General features: G+C 38.0%; 1 protein-coding gene across 2 annotated transcripts in view; it reads left to right on the top strand.

Annotated features, from left to right (window-relative positions):
* The window catches only part of LOC148662072 (POC1 centriolar protein homolog A-like), a 54951-nt gene that overhangs the window by 20665 nt on the left and 13214 nt on the right, over positions 1–21072 (top strand). For both annotated transcript variants that reach the window (XM_088636775.1, XM_088636776.1), the window contains exons 8-9: positions 1584–1652; positions 3866–4018. In XM_088636775.1, coding sequence (XP_088492901.1) covers positions 1584–1652; positions 3866–4018 — 222 coding nt within the window. The remainder of the gene's footprint in view (positions 1–1583; positions 1653–3865; positions 4019–21072) is intronic.

The raw sequence follows: 21072 nt of genomic DNA, 5'->3' as shown, positions 1-21072 counted from the left end.
ATTCTCATATTTCAGTTATTGTCTCTCTGTCAAAGATGGCATGGAAAAGTATTTGGGCACCCTTGCTAGTTTTTACCCAAAAGTAGTGTTTTGCTCCTCCTGTAGAGAGGACAGTCGTAGTTCAAAAGTAGTAACAACTCATGTATTTTAAAGAACACGGATTCTCTGTTTGGCTAAAGGGGGTGTAATATTCCAACACCTGGTTGTAGAAATAGCATCAGTGCTCAATTACCCAATCAACTGAACACATTCCCCTGTCTGTTTCCTGGAGTTTCAGTGAAAAGACGGACATAGAAAATGACAATGTGAGAAGAAATTGAATTGTGTAATAAAATACAGAAGCATTTAGGGATGGAACAATGCAGTTGAAGTATGCCACTTGTTTTAATTTCTAATAACTGGCTGAAAACTGAATGATAAAATAAGAATGATGCCATAATAGCATCAGCTATGTTAGTTGCAGTACAGTAAATGCATCCTTTTTGTGTTAAGTATTATAGATTTTCAGTTCAAGTAAAATGCAATAATATCCTAGGCAATTGAAATTTTAAGCTTGTCTCAGTGCTGATTTCTTCGTCATTGCAAAGAAGTGTGGCCTGTCGTGCATGCGCATGTCATGCAGTAAATTGAAAACGGCTACTTATCCGTTACTGAACACTTACAGAATCTGTTTCAGCCTGGGAAACACTTCATTAACTTTTCAAAGTTCTGGATGTTCCTTGAAACTATAAATGCATTTGGTTCTTCTCACAATTGGTTAAAAAAATCTAATTGGATAAAATAATCTTGACTGCTCTGGGACAGTATATTATGGAGTGATGAGTGATTTCCTTGTTCTGCTTATTGATTTGTACAGCAGTGGTTTTGATAGTTTGAGCCTCTCCATTATCACCTTGTCTGAAATGCCAACGCATGTTTTCCATTGAAGCTTGAGCAATTGTATAAGATCACCATATAAAGGTTTCATTTTCTGGGGGAAAAAAAAGGGTCTGATGCTTTTATTTCTTCATATCATGCACGTTAGATGTCCATACACTGTAAAACTCGCACAAGTCATCCAGTTTGTACAACAATTTCACCTTTGTCTGTATCAGTATTTACATGTTTGCACTAAGCAGCGTTGTCAATGCTTTCCCTGCCTATCGAGCTCTTAGAAGACATTTATAGGGGTTAATTAGAGCTAAATAACAGTACAGGTCAGGACTGGCAGCTGTAAACAAACTAGAACCATAGGTATTTGGCTTCACGCACAATTAGTGGACATCTGGCTAGCTTAAGTCCGGCCAGAACGCAGAATGCCAGTCTAGAGGGGTTCAGCCTGTTTTAGCTAACTTGACCAAGACTATGACTATAACAAAAACCGATGACTAAATTAGCACCGGCCTATAGGGCTATTTGACGTCACTTTGGGGATTAAACTTTCAGAATGTAATTACGTAGTATAATATTTGTTTTTTTTCTAAAATAAAGAAAAGGCTTATTTTATATACACAGTAATCTGTGGCCCATGCATTCTCCACACCCCCTTCACACACCATGTAGCGTGCTGTATGGCTTTTTCATGGCTGCTGTTTGCTTTGCAGGGCCCTGCTACGTGTGTGGCCTTCTCCAGGGCCGGGAATTACTTCGCCTCAGGTGGCTCAGATGAACAGGTGACTCTTTGTTTTATACCCTCCACACTGAAGTGGTCTGAACAGGGACATGGGCAGAGGGCCGGCTAAGCCTGTCTGCTCTTTAAATATGAAGCTGTTCAAGCCTGGCGTGTGATACATGTGGTTTCCTGAAGTGGCAGCAAGGCACTGGAGTTGGGCTGGGATCGGCCGGGCAGGGCATTCTTGGCTTTCCCAAAAGAAAAAAGAGAGTCCTGTGACTTTGCCAGATGTTACAAGCTTGCAGTGACTGCAGCGAGAGATGCGCCTCTCCTCCTCTGTCAGGCAGCAATGCAGCACCTGGTGTGTCAAATATTGAATGCCAGTGCACGTGGGTGAATTGGAGGAGCATGTCTAGAGGCCTCATCCTCTCCTGTGTGCATGCAGAAGATGCTGCCTGAGTGCAGAATCTAAAAAGAACTGCCCAATCCAAATCGGGTGCACATGTGATAAAAATAAAATAGTCAAATTCAAATTCTAAACAGCCAATGTCTCTGATGATATCTAGATTTTATCCATCCATCCATTCATCCACTTGGTAACTGCTTTGTCCAGCACAAGGTTGCAGGGACGCTCGAGCCTATCCCAACAAGCAATGGGTGCAAAGCAGGGTATGCACTCACACTGGGGCCACCTTTCCCAGAAGCCAGTTAACCTTCCAGCATGTCTTTGGACTGTGGGAGGAAACCCATGCAAACAAATATACAAATATACAAATTCCACATAGCACCCCAGGAATTGAAACCCTGGGCCCCAGTGTTATGAGGAAGCAATACAAACCACTGTGCCATTATGCTGACATTATACAAATGTAAGAAATACTTCAGTAGTGTAAAAACATAAAACTGAAGGTAGTTTTATTTTTATTGCACATTATCCCATTTGGATGTGGTATATATACCCTAAGCAAACCTTAATTTCTTTTGTATTATCAAGAGTTTCTTGACTCAATGAGGAACGACAGGAGGGCTAGAACTCCATCAAGCTGTTTCACACCAGATCGTAATAACGTGTAACATATTCCGGACGATTAAACCCCAGTGATTTCCAGCCCAGAAGTTGTCTTGCTAAGCCCATTGAGAGAAGTGGTTGTGAAAACAAAAAATAAACCAGGCAATTTAAGAAAAAGAATAAGTCTCTCCTTTCAGGCCCGTCTTTAATTCCCACATTCCAGAGGTCTGAGCCAGCACTTCACACTATGTCCAGGGGCCAAAGAGTGCACACTATGTTTTAGTTAACGGGTCGGCTCAGGCCTGACTGAATCATGCCGAAGGAATTTGTTCCATAGATTTTGTGAACCACAGGCTGGCTGATGGCAAGTCAAATGGTTGAGTCGAGTACCTGTCCGATCTTTTTGCACTCTGCTTTTCTTGTTGAAAGATACTGTAAATGTTTTTCAGCTTCTCAATTTTTGGCAGCTGCATTCTCTTACTTTTCTTAGAAGGGAAGCCAGCGCCTGTTTTTTATGGAATTCTCCTTTCTGCCTTTCTGATTTAATATTACAAACAAAAACATCTAAAAGCCTTACGTCTTATAACTCTGGCTGTTTTAATCTGTGATATAGATTTTTGAGCTCTCTTTTAAGCTGTAGCTACATTTTTAATTGTTTCGATTTCTCCCTTCATAAGATATAGAGATGCTTACGTTGGTAAGAAGACTGACCTCAGTATCAGTTTTATGTGTTAAAATCAATTTTCTTCACAGTTTATTTTAGTCCTATGAATTGAAAGGAGGACAACATGTCTTTGTATTCTCTAGTTGCACCGAGACATGAATAATTCTGTCTGGTAATTAGGAACACTTTTTTTTCCACAGCTCATGATTCTTGCATTCAATTACCACCACAGGCAATGAAAAACGAGTTGAATGTGTATGAAACAAAAAGATGTGTATGTATATGCAGAAAATTACATTAAAATTCTCTGCTTATTTCTGTTTCTGAAAATATTAAATTGTGAAATTCAAAACCTAAACTGTTTTCCTACAGTTTTTGTATGTTACTGTGATTTATCTCAAACCCAGAAAAATCCAGATTAATTACTTTAGTCTTAATCTTGCTTTCTTAAGGAATTTCTTTTTAGAGGGAGAAGGAGAACTACGTAACGCTATGACTGTTGCTATTTGATTGTATTTCTGCCTTTGCATTTTAAAGGGAAAAAATGATCAGACGCACACTCAGCCTGCGTTTATAAGATGGTAACCCTGCTTTTCTTTAGGTCATGGTGTGGAAAACGAATTTTGACACTGCAGATTACGGGGAGGTGTTGAGATTGCAACAGAGATCCACGAGTGTGAACGGGGCTACCCAGACTGAAGACCGACAGTCAAGGTCATTGCGGCGTGTCCCAGCACAGTCCCACAGAGAGGAGGTAAGCGTTGGAACTGGCGCCTGAAACAATTTCTGGAATTTCAGTAACAAAAATGAATTGTAAAGAAGAGGAGACACTTCAGCTTCCAAAAGCGGCTGCAAGGAGATCTCTGTCTTACAGTTCCTTTGATTGGAAGACGTTTAAGCATCTTACTTGAGTGACTGTAGTTGCAGTACCTGGTTATTAAATATCAGGCCAGTGTTTTCTCTCAATGACGGGGGGGAATGCACGGCTTTGCATTTAGCTTTTTCTGAAGTTCACATTTTTCAGCTTTTGAGCACCTGCTGATGTTTCCAAACCAAAGAAAATATTCCCTGATGTGTGTCAGAGGGCAGGGATTTTCATCATGAATTCTTGGTCGCGTTGATAAAAATGTTTCGTGCTAGCCCTTTACTAAATTGTACTTTAAAGTGGGTTTAGCTTGAAATTAAATGCTCTCTCCTCCACTAAAAATATTCCTCCATGACTCCAAATGTCACATCAGCTCTTTTTTAAAAAAGATTTTGATTATTTTGAAGACCAACGACAGCACGTATTATACATTTCTTTCATAACTCTTTTGAGTGATGATCTGAGATTAATGCTTTTAAGAGCTTAAGATGGATTTGCAATCACATTCTATCTTCCTCGCACTCTGTGTGACTTGTTTAGTTTTTAGAAGCATGAGTGCCAGTAAGGAGGTTGGATTTTGGACAGAGATTCGTGTCTGCAGCGAACTGGCCTGAAGCCAATACAGTTTGTTTCCGTGCGTCAGAAATCATCAGATAACAATTATGCTTGCTTTCCACATCAAGCTATCAATGTCACTGAAATAAATGACAAGTTTCCTTTTTAGAAGGGACTCTACCACCCACAACCCACTCTGTGCTTTGCTCAGTGCACCTATATAACAAAAGAAGCATGGTGGTCTTTTCCAGTAATAACTGTCAGTGTTTTATGATAAAGAACAGAAAAAAGAACAAGCAGCTGAGAAGGAATTTGGGAGAGAGCCCTGAGTCGACATATCTCTGTTGTCTTAGGTTTGACATTACAAAGCATTCCAGGTCTGCTTTTCACCATAGGTTTTGATTTTGGGAGCTATGCACTTTTATGTAACAACCTTTCATTTGCCGAGTATCATTTGTATTTTAAATACAATATTTACGTTTCTGTATTTATCTAGTTGAAATCCAGTGATGTCTCTGTTTCATTATTAATTTGTCTCGGTTTCTGGTTATGTGTGTGAGCCACAGGACTTTGTGCTTTTCATCCTTTTAACAATTCTGAGGTAAGCTTTAATTCATTCAATGGTAAGAAACTGTATTAGCCTTTTCTGAATCTTTTGTACAGTACCTTATGTGCTGTACTTATTTTTCATTCTTTATTTCCCTTTCCCCTGGCATAGAGTGTCGGTGTACAAGTAAAGCTTTGCAACTTTTTTCAGAAACTTGGGTTATTGTTCAGCTGGAGTTGATCTCCATCACACTGAAGGCTAAGCCTGGAAAAGTATAGCTTTGCTTTAAGATGAACATCTACAGCAGACTTCAGTACTTTTTAGCTCTAAGGTCCTTCATTTGTTGAATGCAAAAGTTCATTTTGTCATAGAAGATGCTAATTCGTTTCTGGTATCGCATAAAACACATGAGTAGCGTCAGCCTGTGGAATATGTTGTTCTGTAAGACTTACGATTCCTACATGTTTCTGTCCTCTGAGGAGAAGGTACAGTCCAGCCTGTCCCCTCCAGGAGGAAGGAACAGTGTCCTTTCCTGTGTCTGAATTACCCTGCATTATTTCAGTGTGCAGCTGCAAGGATTGTTATAATTATTTTTAATTGTCCATTGCAGTTTTTTCCAGAAAAACATGTATACAAATTCTTGATGAATTAAACCCTTTTTCATACACGGAGAAAATAAATTATTTTCCTCAAAATGCTTATTTGCAAGGTTGTGCAGTTGGGGACTTTGGGGAGAATTGCTTTTGCACCTGAATGAAATTCTAGTTGGAAACCGCGGTGAAGCTCTGGTGATGTACGAACGCGTCGTGCTGCGGGTACTTTTGCACAGACTTGATCAGGTCTTCACCCCGGCAGCCTGCCGTGATGAGTATCCTTGTCAGAATGGAATTGAACTTGAATTGAACTGTGCTGATGGGCAGGTGAATGACAGTTAGAAGGATGGGCTGTCTGTTAGTGCGTCTCGAACCTGAGAAGAGCAGAATCTGTCAAAACGCTATAAGATGTCAGGAATAAATTACACAGGAATAAATATTTCCAACAAAGAAGGGGATTCATTTTAACTTTTTTTTTCTCACTAACACAGATGACTGATTTATGTTTTGTCTTGTACTCTGGACCTTCTGTGCTCTTCTAATCTATATTTCTCAGCTATCAATCATTGCTTACTCAGGAGTGTTTAGACTCTTCAAATGGTAAATACAGTACATTTCTTACAGTTTGCATGAGAGAACAGGCACATATACAATTGCTCTCCTTTCAAAAACCTATCAGTGCCCTTGGATTGTTTTCTTTAACGAGGTGCATAACTACAGACATAGAAGACATAACTACAGTGCGGGCCACAGAGTAGAGCTACATCTTAAAGCTTAAAGATTTGATTGTCTGTTTTTGATTTTTTTTCCTTCCAAGTTTAAATTGGAGGCTGGAGTCTTAATATTTTAATAACCCCGAATTCCTTTAGCATTTGTCTCCTTTATAGTTTGGTTGTCTGAAGGAATGATATTTTCTCAGTGATTACTGTCTGAATTTTCTCTCATTATAGTCCTGTGCTCGTGGTGGGGTTTCTGCCAGGATAAGGGGGGTCTTGGAGGTAGGGTATGATGATGGTTATTTTCTTGGCATCTGATCAGCATCAGGCCTGGAAAGGGATCTTTTGCTTTGAAATGAGAGTCTGCAACAGATGCTAAAGCTTGACTAGGTAGTTCGGGTCTCCCTCCTCTGTTGAATGTGCGGAGGTTAAGTTTCAGATGCCCAGCTTTATCATGTTAATTTAAGTGAAACAGGGGTTTGTGTTTCCTTAGAATATTCTAAGTATTTTTTTTCTTTAGCTTTTATTCTTTCAAGGCTGAAAAACTTAGCGTTTTTTAATATATATATATATTTTGCTTGGTATTTTGCATTAAGCAATTAGAAAATGGATGGATGGGATTTTGTTCCAGGTATGACCAGTCAATCCTGTTTTTCAGAGAATTTGGCCTGGGGCTTATATTCACATGGCAGAAAGGATTCAATGAATGTGTGCCGCATCTGTAGAATGTAATATTGCTTTGGAGGGCTAACAAAGTACTAGCAGGCGTTTGGTGAGGAATACTGTTCAGCATATGGAACAGTGCTGACTCTGGCTGTGACTGGGAGATAGTGAGCACTTCTTTTTTCTATTCCCGGATATTTGCAGTTCCCAAATTCTGAGGTTTACTTTCAAGCCCTTCGCATGACTTAACTCTTTATACCCTCTCAATCAACAAGATGTTATGTAAGTATCGCTGAAGTAACCTTGCACCAGTCCATACTTCATAACTGCTTGTTATTTTGTAAGCACAGGCGGAGGCAAATACCTTTGGACTTGGTTCAGGATCATCTCTATGGGGTTCTCTATTTTCACGTTTTAGTAATGCTAATTGTGCAATCAGACTTCTTTTGAATCAGATTCAAAGTGCAAATCTGTGTATAATTCAATAGCTGGATAGAATTTGTTGAAGTCTGTCTTGGGCCTAAATATTCGATGAGTCAAATAGTTCCAAATGTACAGTTATATGATTTATTCAAGAATAGTTTATCCTAATCCTGCACTGTGGTTTCTAGGTCCATGTGTCTCTCAACCGGGGGGTTATGATTTGTCTGGGTAGCTGACTCATTTATTTACTGAAATGTACTTGCAGCAAATCAAGGGGATTTTAGACTGAGTTTCCCTGATAAACAGGTATTTGAAAGGCAACATGGGTATGCTGACATAAGAGCAACCTATCAGACCTTCAGTGCCAATCATATTTCCATAGACGCTTGGCTTTAAGAGAATGAAGCATACATTTACACACACACATCATTCATAAATGGCAATTTCCCCTATAAAAAATGTTTCGGAATGAAGGTTTGGATGTGGCAATTGCTTTCCTTCTTTTTGTAGCCATGGGTTTCTTTATTGCTAAACATTTTATTGGTTTGTTTTCCCATATAAGTTTGTTTCAGTAGTGTAATAATGAAACTAAAACACCTACTCAGATTTTCTAAAATTTCAAAAAAACAGATGATGAGAATGAACATCATTAATATGTGTAAGCTCAGCAAAGTGTTCAAATCATTTACTTACTGATATCTTGCTCAGATCTGTACAAAGCAAGGTTTGTTCATTTTTCAGACTATTGTTTAACTGTCTGCTATTAAGTGCTTAAAAAGGTTAAATTATACTTCTAAATTTCTTATGCCGTAATTTCCTTTCCAGTTTTATACCTCAGGTTAAATTAATTGATGTGTGTGATGTTTTAATTAAGAGAAATAGAATTAATTAGAATTACACAAAATTCAAGTATTTACATGTCTTATAGACAAGACTGTCCTACCTGGGCATTTCTTAAACTCGGAAGATGTGTTGCATCAATACAAAATATGTTTTTAAATATTCTGGAGTGGATAAATAGATGATATGTGTGATAAAGGAGTGTCATACCTTACACAAAAATGTAAACACAACATATTTTAAGTGTACGTCAGTGATCAAGATTTTAAGAATCTTGTGAAAATACTTTGCTACCTATGTATAATTAACATATTTCCCGTTGTTTTGTTGACTAATGTTCTTGTCTTAGTTCATACATGTTCATAGAGTGCTATCTTTCAGTGAAGTGTATTGTACCAGATGCATGTGGAAATCTACGTCTTTGAAGGTTGTCAGTGGTGCATCCTTTGTGTCATTGAATGTAATTGCTAAGCATGTCGTGAACATAAAACAGTACGATTGCAATCTGAGAAAAGGAGAAAGGGTTTCACTCATCTGTTTTGGCTTGAGGCCCAAAGTTTACACAGCCCTAGTGTAAGGCTTATGCTGTTCTTCATGAAAACGTTTGTCTTAATGAAGCATACATTTCGGTAAAGAATAGAATGTCAAGGGTTCTTGCTCGTTTTTTTTCTAACCTTGCCAAGCTGAGGCAGAAGTAAAGAAGTAGTACAAACCATGTGACCGTCCAGGAGCTGCATCTTCAGAAGTGGAGCCATCTGGCAGAGGACATTATGTAACAGTTGATTTGTTCTTAGTGTCTCTTCTGTGGTCCTGGTATGATTCAGCCTGACACCATGTCAGCGGTGGAGCGAGGGTTCAGCTGTCGTCACCATGATGTGCTAGCAGTTGTTCCAGGGAGCGATACGTGTTGGGCTCAGTCAGCTGGGGCGCAGAACTGTTGTGCGGAAAACAAAGAGCCAGTGGAAGAACGCTGGAATCTCTTTTATGCTCGGTTTGGCTCTTTTCGTTGTTGTTTTTTCTTCTCCTAATTGTCCAAAAGACTTCAGTGCAAGGTGACCTGGCAGCTCCAGAAAGGTTTAGTTTCAGTTTGTCGTAGCAGGTGGGACTCCTTGGAGGAAAAAGGTAACGGGGTTTTCCTCGCGAGAGTGTCTCGATCCTGTCTAATTGGAGATGCGTGATGGGCCTGAGGGCAATCCTGCCTTTTTGAACATTCTGAAACCATCTGTTTGCTCAGCAGGCTGGGTTCATTAGGGCTCGAGTGGTGAGCTTGCTTCGTTAGTAATGAACATCCAGTCCTGAGTGATTCAGTCCATAAGCTGCAGCCTTATGAGGCTTCATTTTCTTGACGTGCTGTGCCATAAATACAAACCTCTTTATAGCAGGATCCGCCAGACAGCTTCCTGTCTTCTCAATCTAAAGTGTCCCCCCTGCTGAACTGGAAGGAAGAGACATAAACAAAACAGAAATGACAGTCCCTGTCTCTAGGGGAAAGAAGGGAATAGCAAATAAGAGAAGTTATTGTATACAATTTCTTTTTTCTGAAGAACAGTGCTACAACACACCTTGTTACTTGGGTTGAACAGTAGGCTGAAGCCTTCTGTCTTTCACAAGTGATGGAACCAAAATTTGAATGTTTCTGGATCAAGACAGCTGACTGACTGACATCCATCTGTTTTCTAACTGCTTCTTCCAATTCAATTCAGGGTCGTGGAGGGGGGCCAATCCTGGCAAGAAACAGGATCAAGGCAGAGCAGACAGACACACGTACACTTACACCAGGGTCAATTTTCCCAGAAACCAGCTAAAGTAACAATATGTTTTTGGGCTGTGTGAGGCAACCCACATGAACATGGGGAGAATAAACATTCTCCAGGCATTCGCCTTAATAATAATAATACCTGCTGTAAAGTTCATATCTCTCTGATACTGATTAGATATTGCACATTTTTTATATATTTGCAATAACCCTTGCAAATCAAAGTGAACATGTTAGGTTACTTGTGGAAATTATGTTGCCTTTTGGAGGTCAGAATGTGCCGATTCCAAAAGTGGAAAATAGTCGCACAGTTTCTTGTTAACCACATTTATGGGGCTGCCTGGATTTCATCCAAAGCTTCTAGAGTTCTGCTATTCTGTCAGGAGAATGGATAAAGGAACAGACCATTAGTGCTAGTTAAATATTTAAAACCCTAGTCAAATGTCACAAAGGCTGTTAAAAGAAAAGCCCTGACTGAGTATAGGATATACTGTAGTTGGTGAAGGCGCAGCGCAGTGTCCTGGTTTATAATTCTAGCACTTCATTAGTGTTACTTAAAGGAACAAGGGCACTCAGAGGTATCATTCAGAACCTCATGAGAGCCATGCTTTTGTTTTTAAAAACAGACTTTATGGAAGTGACTGCACTCTACCTGCTTCTAATGTTACAGGGATCAATAACTCTGAGAAGTGTTTTAGACTACAGTTAGCAATACTTCTAGACATTCTTGCTTTAATTACATTAAGGACTAACTAGTGGTCAGCGTTCATCAAGTCCTTTAATAACCTTATTATATTTTTGAATAGTTTTCTAGCATCTCCAGTAATAAAGAGCCAGGGATGAGACAGGTGAAAAACTTCATCTGCTAGGAATGTTGTACACAGCTCTGAGATCAACAAGTTAAATAAAAGTGGATTCTTCCCCAAAGTGCATTACATTTCAGATGGAAAATCTCTGAGACCAAACCACAATGTTACAAAAGTAGTAGTGTATTTTGTTGAGATCTTTAAACATGCTTCATTCATGCTTTTAAATCTCACAAACCGCATGGTTAGGAGAGATTTTTTTAGGTTAAGCTCCTAATGCTAGGTTGGGGTTTGCGAACACTGCTTCTTTAAAAGGATGTTCATTTCTAGCCACAGATTGGCACTTCTAGGGAGATGGTGAGTGAGTCATTTAATGTCCTCTGCAGGTGAAGTGATTCATTATATTGACAATGTTATGCTGGGTACTTTAATATTCTCCTGCATATTGCCATCACAGCCTTCTCTAATAGCTTGTAATAGATTTCTTACATTTGTAAGGTATAATTACAGCCATCTGAAGTGTAGGCTTAGGTCATTATGGCACCAACCCCTCTCTGGTGACAGAGACAATTTTAAATTAATGATGTCCTACAGTAGTTATCAGCCTTTTATTCACATTCAGTGGAGGTTCAGGGTAAATGTATTCAGTGCCAGTTGCTAAGGGGTTTATGTATGATGAGCCAGAGAAAACCTATTCTCTGTGACGGGGTGGTTTACAAATAAGTAGGTTAATTATCCCATCATTACATTCGTGGAGACAGGTCTGTACCACATAAGGTAAATGGCCTTTCTCTTTATTGGAACCAATTAAAAATTCCTTGAATCAGTCTTTTTGCCTGTTACTTGACAAGTTCAGAAAGATTTGCTAGGTTCAGTCCATTCCTGCGATTCCAAATGCATCTTTGAGGCTCTGTTGGGCATCATAAAGACTTTCTGTTTCAATTCTAGTCTCGGTTCTGATGTTTTTTGGATGCCGCACAGCAGAGTTTGTGTTCAGGAAGATGCATTTTTCAGATAGGTACTGAGAGCCTCCTCATTTTACTGATGTCTTATCAAGAGTATGTGTTCTTTCCTAGCAGTGATGACCATTATGGTATTATCATTCAGTCAAAGACACACATCTGAATTCACGCTTGCTTTTCTATTCTATGAAATGTTGAAAATAGTGTGGAATGTATACAAATGTGGTTTGATTAATTCTGTGATTAATTTAAAACATAGTTATGATTTGGCATAATTCTACAACAAGTATGTATGAATATAGGTTACAATTATCTATAGGTGTTTTTGTTAAAAGAACTATAAGCACATTTTAATTTGACTGGATAAGCACAATTTACTGTACAATAATATTTATAGACTGTATTCTTGTACTGTGTATAACTTTGTGTGAGGATCTGTATTCTGTCTCAAACAATTGTATACTAAAGCATCAAGAATTTGACACTCAGCAAAAATGTTCCTCTCCAGGCAACCTACTTTTTCTTTAAGAGTTCTAAACACAGTATCTGTGTACAGTGCAATGCTTTTGACTTATTAAAAATTAATGTGTCAAGCCTTTTCTCTAACACATTCTCTAGATGCACAAAATTTCTGCTGTGGAGGTTATGTAATATGCGTTATTTAATATCTGTACAGGCATTTTATTGTATAGTGGGTCACTCATTTTAATTAAAATTGGTTTGACCTTGAATGTTAATTGTACAATCTAGGAAACCAGACACCAGTACAATTTGAAAATCTATGGGAATTTGTTTTTTATGTAAAATTGTGTTTAGTCAAAGGTATATTACATCATTTACTATAAAGTCGACTAAGAAGGAAGTTACGTTTAATACAATAATATTAATCTTTTCCAGTCGCAGAATGTGGAAGATTTTATAGTTCTTCCCAAACAGATGGATTTTGGATATGAAAAAAATATTGGTTATCCACATTTTCTCAATTTACTAATGCAAAAGTTTTATAAAAAAAATCTGGTTTGGGGTTTGTATTTTCGGAGCTCTGAACTATTTCATCTTTCATCATTTCAGTCTCATTTGAAATGATTTCCTCTGCTTCTAAATGTGTATCTGTTGCTCTTAATGTTGTACCAATATTCAACCACATTTGTTAAAATATTGACCATTACTGATGTGAAAGCAAGATTTGAGAATATTTTGTAATGTCATTATACGTATATGGTATTTCTACCTAGTAACGCTTCTAATAAATAATTGTTACATAGTGACATTATTTATAATGAATTTTAATGATTAGTGCATCATTTTACAATACAAAATATTTTAATTAAATAGAAAATATTTTGTTCTTTATTAAAAATCAATAAACTGAAGTAACATCTCCTTTTTGTGTTACATCCTTTCTCTGTTCCTTTGACCTTACCATTCAACATAATGTATAAGCAGATAGACACTACTCGATATACCCGCCAGATTAAACTACAAAAAGTTAAATCTGTAGAAAGTGATTGGAGCTCCAGGCACTTCTTAAAATAAATCTGCTTGTTACATTTGTCAATCGAAGGAACAGTCCAGAACTATCTTTGTGTTGGGTTTCAGTTAGATATAATACTCTTCCATTTCCATTTTATACTAACTCATATAGTAACATCAAAAAGGTTACAAATTGTGCCCATCTTGCTAGTAACTCGATGATCTAAAATTTCGATGTATTTTATATGGGATTCCACAGAGTCCACTTCAAATACATAACTCGAGAATTGGTTCCAGACTCCCACAATCCTTCTGTGCAAAGAAGAGTCTCCTGTTGATTGTCCTGAAAGACCTTACATTTTATTTCCACTTGGATGGAAGTCTGGTCTGGTTGCTGATTTTGAAGAAACCTCCTAAATTGACTTTCTCTTCAACTTCTTTTAGTTGGATTTTAAATACTTTAAAGAATAATCCACGTGATTTTTTGTTTTCCGTGCTTGGAAGACTGGTGTCTGTGTCTGAGTAAGACGTTCCCTTTAGGCCAGAAATAAATCTGGTTGCTCTCCTTTGTGTTGTCTCTGGAGCAGCAATGATGTTTTGTGTGGTGACCAAAACTGCACAATGTCCCAAAAAAGGTCATCCCAACACGTCGCATAATTCTAAAAATATGCAAGCATTTCAGTCTTTTTATTGTTTCCCTGAACTGTTGAGGAAACTAATGAATGCCTAGAATATCATTTTATATTGTTCCAGTTTCGGCATCATCCATTGGGATTTGAAATCTTGCTACCTGATTGTAATACCTTGCATTTATCAATTAAATTTCATTTACTAGGTTGTTTGCCCACTCTTGAATTTTGTCTCATGTCTTGTATTGCGTGTGTGAATGTTGCACTCTTTGCATAATGCAGTCTATTTTTGTGTCATCTGCTAATTTGACATGTTTTCCTAATATACCATGCTGCAGATCATTGATATAGTTTAGGAAAAACAGGGATCCTAAACCTGATCAATAATGACTTCAGTCATTCATCATTCATCCTCACTCATGAGTACTGTTTTTTTTAAATGTAAGAATTAGTCTTTCATGTAATGCTTTTTAAAACTCTTGTTTCTTTACTGGGTTGAAGTACAGTGTAGCTCTTTATAACCTACTATTTATTTATGACTAAAACATATTGAACAATGCTATTATTACTAAATGACAGCTATAATGCAGTACCTAGAGTACTACGTCTGAATTAATAGCTGAATTAATACTGAACTAATAGCTGAATTAGTTACACTATGGTTATTCACTTGCAATTATAATACATAGTATATAGCCAATCTTGAACACAATCCAGTGTGTCGCAGTTTTAAATATTTGAGAAACAGCACCCTCCCAAAGACCTCTACAGGTAAAGAGCAGTTTTCTTGTCTCATATTTCTGTTTTAAGAATGCAAATTGGGGAAAAAAAGAACAGGGAACCTACTAACCTGTGAATTTACATGGAAGAGCGGGCTTTCCCCACGGCCTTTTGCAGCTCATTTATGTTATTAACAAGGCGTCTTTTATCGGAGTCTGAGAACGCCTAGGGAAACAGTCGCATTTTCCAGCAGCTAATTCCCATTATGCACCTGTTTCCCCTTGAAGAATCTCCTGTCCTTTATTTTTTTTTATTTTATTCACTGAGGGGAGTGTAACATATGAAATGTATTTGGAGAAATCTTTGGGATTGTTTTTTCTCTTTTAATTATACATGCCTGGTTGGGGAGGTGGGGAGATTATTATAAAATGTTTGAAAGGCTGGCTGGCTGGCTTTCCCCTGGCAGGGAACAGAAATTTGGCTATTGATTACTAAAAACCAATAGGGAGATTTCAGATATTTAGAGAATGTGTCATCATTCCAGCACTGTTTTTAAAAGTAATAAAATATGAAAATGGGGCATTTTAAAGTGGATAATGGCCTAAAGCCTACACATCTGGAAACCCTTCTGATTGAGTATATTAGCATTGTTATGTTGTGTCTAATGCATCATAGTATTTTAAAATGTTTTAAAGCTCTGGATAATTCTTGACTCCATTTTACTGCCTTAATATTATTTTGTTATAGCTTGTTAGTGACTTTTACACAAAATCTTATAAAATGTTTAATAAAAAGTACATTTTTGTGTTTGAATACATGTGCATATTATTATTTCTGCAACTTAGAGCTACAGTTCAGCGCGATATTATTCTTTTGTGTGAAAAGGTCAGCATTGGAAGATAAACAGGTGAGTTTTAATTGGAATTGGCTGTGGATGTTTTTTTTTAACTTTGGGACATAGTCCTAGTTTTGAACTACGGAGCAGGCAGAAACCTTAAACATGTCACGGAGTCATGTGGCAAAGGGCGAGCCCTGCTGATGTGTAAAAATAGTTCTTATTTATTAATCATATAGCTGCGTTTCAGGCCAATTACAGCAGTGCAAGACCCTTTGAGTTTCCGAAGGAGAGAGAAACTGCTCATCGCCCTGGGAGTCAATTCAGAAACAGGATTAACAAAATGCGATCAATAAAAAAGAGTGGGTTGTTATGCCGTTCTTTGTCCAGTTAATGTCAATAAATGTAAGCTGTTCCCTTTTGATTTTTTTATTTCATTTGAGGGGACATAATTAGAAGAATAACTAGGTCAAGCAGTGTGAAGAGGTTTACAGAATTGTTCTGATGCTGGATTGAAGAGTAGTGAAACAAGTTCCATACATACATCAACAAGTGGTAGAGCCATTTCTATAGATAAAGGGCAATCCAATATGAACTAATTGGCAGTTATTTAAATTATGAAACACAGTATATGTTTAATTGAATCGTGAGGCTTTAATTTAAACCAACGAAGCTTTCTTTATTGCCCCATTTTACGTGCCCAGATATAGCCTTATATGTCCATCTCTTTCACTCTGACTAATGGGGCTGTTTTGGAGTCAGATTCATTGAGCCCTGTTGATAGTGTCCAATTTGGTGTTGCTATTGCTGCACTGAACAGAGCTCAAAATAATTAAAAGGTTTGTAAAGAGGTTGTTAAAAATCAATGCAAGGCACTTTTATGAAGATTTCTACAAAAACAAAAAAATGACTCCTGCTTTGTACATCTGATTACCGTAATAATGAATCTAAGATGTTCTGTCTTTGGAACACGTGACTGTGTGCTGGTGAGAGCTGATTGCATCCTGCTGAATTCCTGCCGTGTTTCACATATGTGTCACAGTACATCCTTTGTACATGCTGCATGGTAGTTCTGCAGATTTATTTATGCATTACAGTTCTGGATTTTTTTCTTCCCACTTTCAAAACTGGTAGAGGGAAAGAGAATGGGGAAACAATAATATATAAATCGTAAACCTTTCCTCATTTAATGGCGCAGAGCACCATTAATGTAGATTTTCAGTAGGGCCCTCTGGTGTGAATATCTAAGTTCATTAGAAATGTGAGGAAACATGAAAAGGAGTACAGAACCTAATTTCCAGTTCAACCTGAGAGTATCAGAGGGGTCTTATGATCTTCATGACATCTGTTTAGTCTTGTCACTGAAAACAGGGAAGGTTCTGTAGCTAAAATCCTAATCCCATACCTTTCAAACTGTCTTGTATGTTTGGCAAGACCAAAAAACGTCAGTGAAGTCACCCATGGAGATTTGGTGAGCTCTATTGATGGTTCTCGGGGCATGAATCTCTGGATCACAATCCTGCCGAGTTTGTGATTTGCCGGTTCCTTTTTTTTCTTGATTTTTATGTGCTTCACGTTTTATCTGCCCCATCTTTATCCCTACAAAATACTGCTTATAATGACTGCATTGTTTTTAAACCAGTCAGCAGTAGTATGTCATTTAATGTAACAGTTTAGGAAAGCTATGCGTCCATACATGTAGATAAAAATTTAGATGATCTAGTCTGAACTAATACTGATATAATTTAACATTGTTTTAGAATTCAGAAGACTTCAGAAGGGACAATGGTTGAGTGAGGAAACAATATGGAAACATTTTTCCTAGAGGTAGCGAGTGCACGCAGTTTACTACCTGATTACCTGCTGCTGTTTTCATGTTAATCATTTCTGGTGCTGAGCCTAAGCGGCCTTCAGTAATAGGCTTTCTGAGCCTTTATTTCTGTGACGCCCATGCTGCCTCTCCTTCTTGCATGCCCATTGCAGATAGGGCCAGTGTGCCAACAGTCACATTGATAAGAGAGTGTTGAAAGCAGAAAAGGTTGCAGCCAGCTACTTCAAAGCCAGGGGTACACGCTGAGCTAGACTCTATAAACATTATCTTTGTTCCTCCAGGTCAGATGAAAAAAAATAGGCAGCATTGAAAGAATCTTTAGCCACCGGTCAAGCTCATGTCTGAAGACGGGGCTGGAGACAAAGGGATTCATTATCTTTCAGCTCACTTTCATGTGTCCTGATGAATGGAGATCAAACACGTGTTTCTCATGTCTTTACCATAACCTCCTTATTTTATAAGGATATGGCATTGTATGTCACTTTTTAAGCTATGCCTATGGGAGTATAAGGTAGAAGGAATGATTTTTTCCGTCTCACTTGAACTGCGATCGAGAGATCAAAATCCTAAATTCATCATACTGTTTGCATACGTTTGTTCTCCTGTAATGGTTTTCTATATGATATATCTATATGTATTTCCTGCAACTCTTTTGGCCTACTTCAGCCTTGCTAATGATATTGCAAATATGTAATTTCTACTTTACTTAATGTGTCATTCACATCTTTTCCATTTTGGTTCTCAAAAAGGGTTGAGTTCAGGGATGCTAGAGACCCAGGTATTTCTAACAACCTCCCACCACCTCTTACAGTGTCTAAATCAGCATTTTCCATTATACACTTCAGAACTGAGCCCACGACCAATGGCTGCGTCTTATAAGGGACAGTGGGTATAAAATGTGAGTCAGGAAACGATTGTTTTTTTCAGCAGTTTTTCCAAACAATTCAAACGCTTACTGAACATTTTTAATTGAAATGTGGATTGTCAGCTCCTTAAACTTTTAGATAGGTGTTTTATGGTTTTAACGTGGACTGCAGTCAGACATTCAGAGTGGCTTCTGTTTGTGTTATGCCTTTATGCTACATCTCAGAAGTACCTTAAACGACAATTACAGTTCACAGCATTGCAATGATATTGCTAACGAAGAGAATCAAGACCAGTCATGAGTGAATTGCAAACTAAAACCACAAATATTTGTGTTAAATCACCAAAAACAAATTAAAATGGAGCTAAACGTGAATGCAACAAATTAAAACCAGCAATTTCAGTTTTGGCAGCCGGTCTTATTTTCTAATAAAATAGATTTCAGTTGCAGTTAATCCTTTGGTGTCTGTACTGACAGATAGCCGTAGGCCGTGCCTTGTTTTGGATTAGAATGGATTTCTCTGTTTTGAATTGTTGCAGAAGGGTGAAAGCTCTGTCTTTTTAGACTGGAATGGAATGGAAAAACATTCTTGTAAGAATGAAAAATGATACTTTTGCTTCCTAATTCATATAACAGCCAGATTCTAGCATGACCGTCAGGTAGTTTAAAAAGTTGTGTGGGAGTAAGGTGTTGGCTCACAGCTATCACATGCATAAATGCACCTGCCTCGTATATGCTCCATACGAATGGCTTTATTTGGTTAGTGTGCTTTTTTTCCAATGGTTTTGTATGCAAGGGGGCATTGATAGCTCTGTCAAGCTAGTCTAACTCAAAAGTTTCATTGGGGCCTCAGGAAATTTTCCACTGTTGGTTTTTCCAGTCCAGGTGATTCATTAAGGCTTTTTAATCACAGTGTAAGTCTTTCTGAATCAGATGGTGCAAATGAGCATATGTGTATGCAGCTGCTTTATTGCTCTTCTGTAAATAGCTCGTTTCTTCACCAAGAGTTAATTTCACCTTGGTGCAGTTTTGTTTGCTTGGCACTAGCTCAGGATTTTTTTATATCCATCAGCTCCACACTGCTACTGTGCACAGCAAAAATCTCATATCCTGTGGGGAGAGGCATGTGTGGGAGGGGGGCATGGAAAGATGGTCTCTTTGTAACTTACTGAGCAAACAAAGACATCCTCCTCTGTCAAGCCTCAGGTGTGAATGAAATGTTTGCAATGACTGGCCAGCATGGTGAAGGATAATTAGAATGGAAGATGATGGCTCTCTGACTTGTCTGTTTGGAGCTGAGTTGATGTGCAGAAGGTGCTCTGACGTCCATTACTTTTGCTCTTCCAGCGGAGAGATTCTAACAACGAGGGCAGCTGACTTTCATGAAGAAAGGCAGGATACATACCCTAGTAATCCAGGTTTTTAGAAAGTCCAAAGAAGGCGGAAATGTGTGTCTGAGCAGGATATGTTACGCATAAAGACCCTTGATGAATATTTAGTACTGGAAATTATCCTTTGCAAAAAGAATAATGCAGCAAGAGAAGCTTTTAGGAGCTTCGCACAATATTTCTTTCAAGTAACATGGGTATAGTATTACGGTTTATATCTCCTTCCCCCATGATATTTGTCTGTATGTAGCATTTCCCTTTTTGTGGATAACCAGCATTAGCTTTGTTGACTTTGTGATTCCTATTGGAGACCAACAGCGTGTCCTTGTTCGAACAAAAGAGTATCCTATCCTAATTCTGTATACTCTGGACCAGTTCCACTCACCACCCTGAGATGTTAAATATAGCTGTGCAGTGTGCTTCTCTAAGTGCTCTGGATTTATGTTAGGCTATACCCCTTTGTTAATAAATATTTGAACTGACAGGCTTGTGCAGTTGACCGGGAGCACACAATGCACCTGATCTAGTCTAGGTCAAAACATTTCAAAAGGCTAAAATATAAAACAAAGATGAAATATGAACTTAAAATGAATTCATAAATTTGTATGCTATTAAATAGCCATAAGACTGAAACACTTTTTTCCATTGCTTTTCATTCTAAACTAAGAGACAAATTCTGTGGCTCTTTCATGTACATTTGTACATATACTTTTCATCTTCAACATTGGATATTTCATGGATTCATGTCTGAAGGTTGGCATAATCATGTAGTATTTGATTTCCTGAGTGACATAGGATTTTTGTGTTCATTGAGTTCTTGACTACCATATCGCTGCCTCTTCCTTTAAAATAGATCAAATAGTTTTCAGCCAAGATACACATTATAGTCTTTAACCGAGCAATTAATATTTGACTGGATGTGCAAATTTTAATTTCTCCCTGAAGCTTTCTCGGTATTGCTTAATATTTTTATAGTACAATCTTCCCAGCGATCTGCAGCTGTCATTCACAAAATGTACAATAGGTTTGGTATTGGTAATCACAAAGCCCTCAATAAAAAGGTTTGTCATTATAGCTGTTAGTTCCGGGCTCTAAAGAGTATCACGCCTGACCTGTCCATCTCTTATTGTTTAACTCACAATCACCAGGGATATACTGCAAATATTTACCCTCTCCACCTTGGATCAGGGGCCTGCCCTTTACTGCACCTGTTCACCAGATGTTTCCAGTAAGTGCTTTTAAGGACAGCAATGGCTGGAGCACTTTATTACAGGAAAAGTGCCCTGCGATCTCACTGTTTGGTTCCTTGTTTATTGTGCCTGAAATGTTAGAAATAGCAGA

Source organism: Lepisosteus platostomus, chromosome 6 (assembly GCF_059453375.1).
Source record: "Lepisosteus platostomus isolate fLepPlt1 chromosome 6, fLepPlt1.hap1, whole genome shotgun sequence".
Taxonomy (NCBI): domain Eukaryota; kingdom Metazoa; phylum Chordata; class Actinopteri; order Semionotiformes; family Lepisosteidae; genus Lepisosteus; species Lepisosteus platostomus.
Note: the sequence above shows the minus strand (reverse complement) of the source record. Positions and strands in the feature narration are given on the sequence as shown.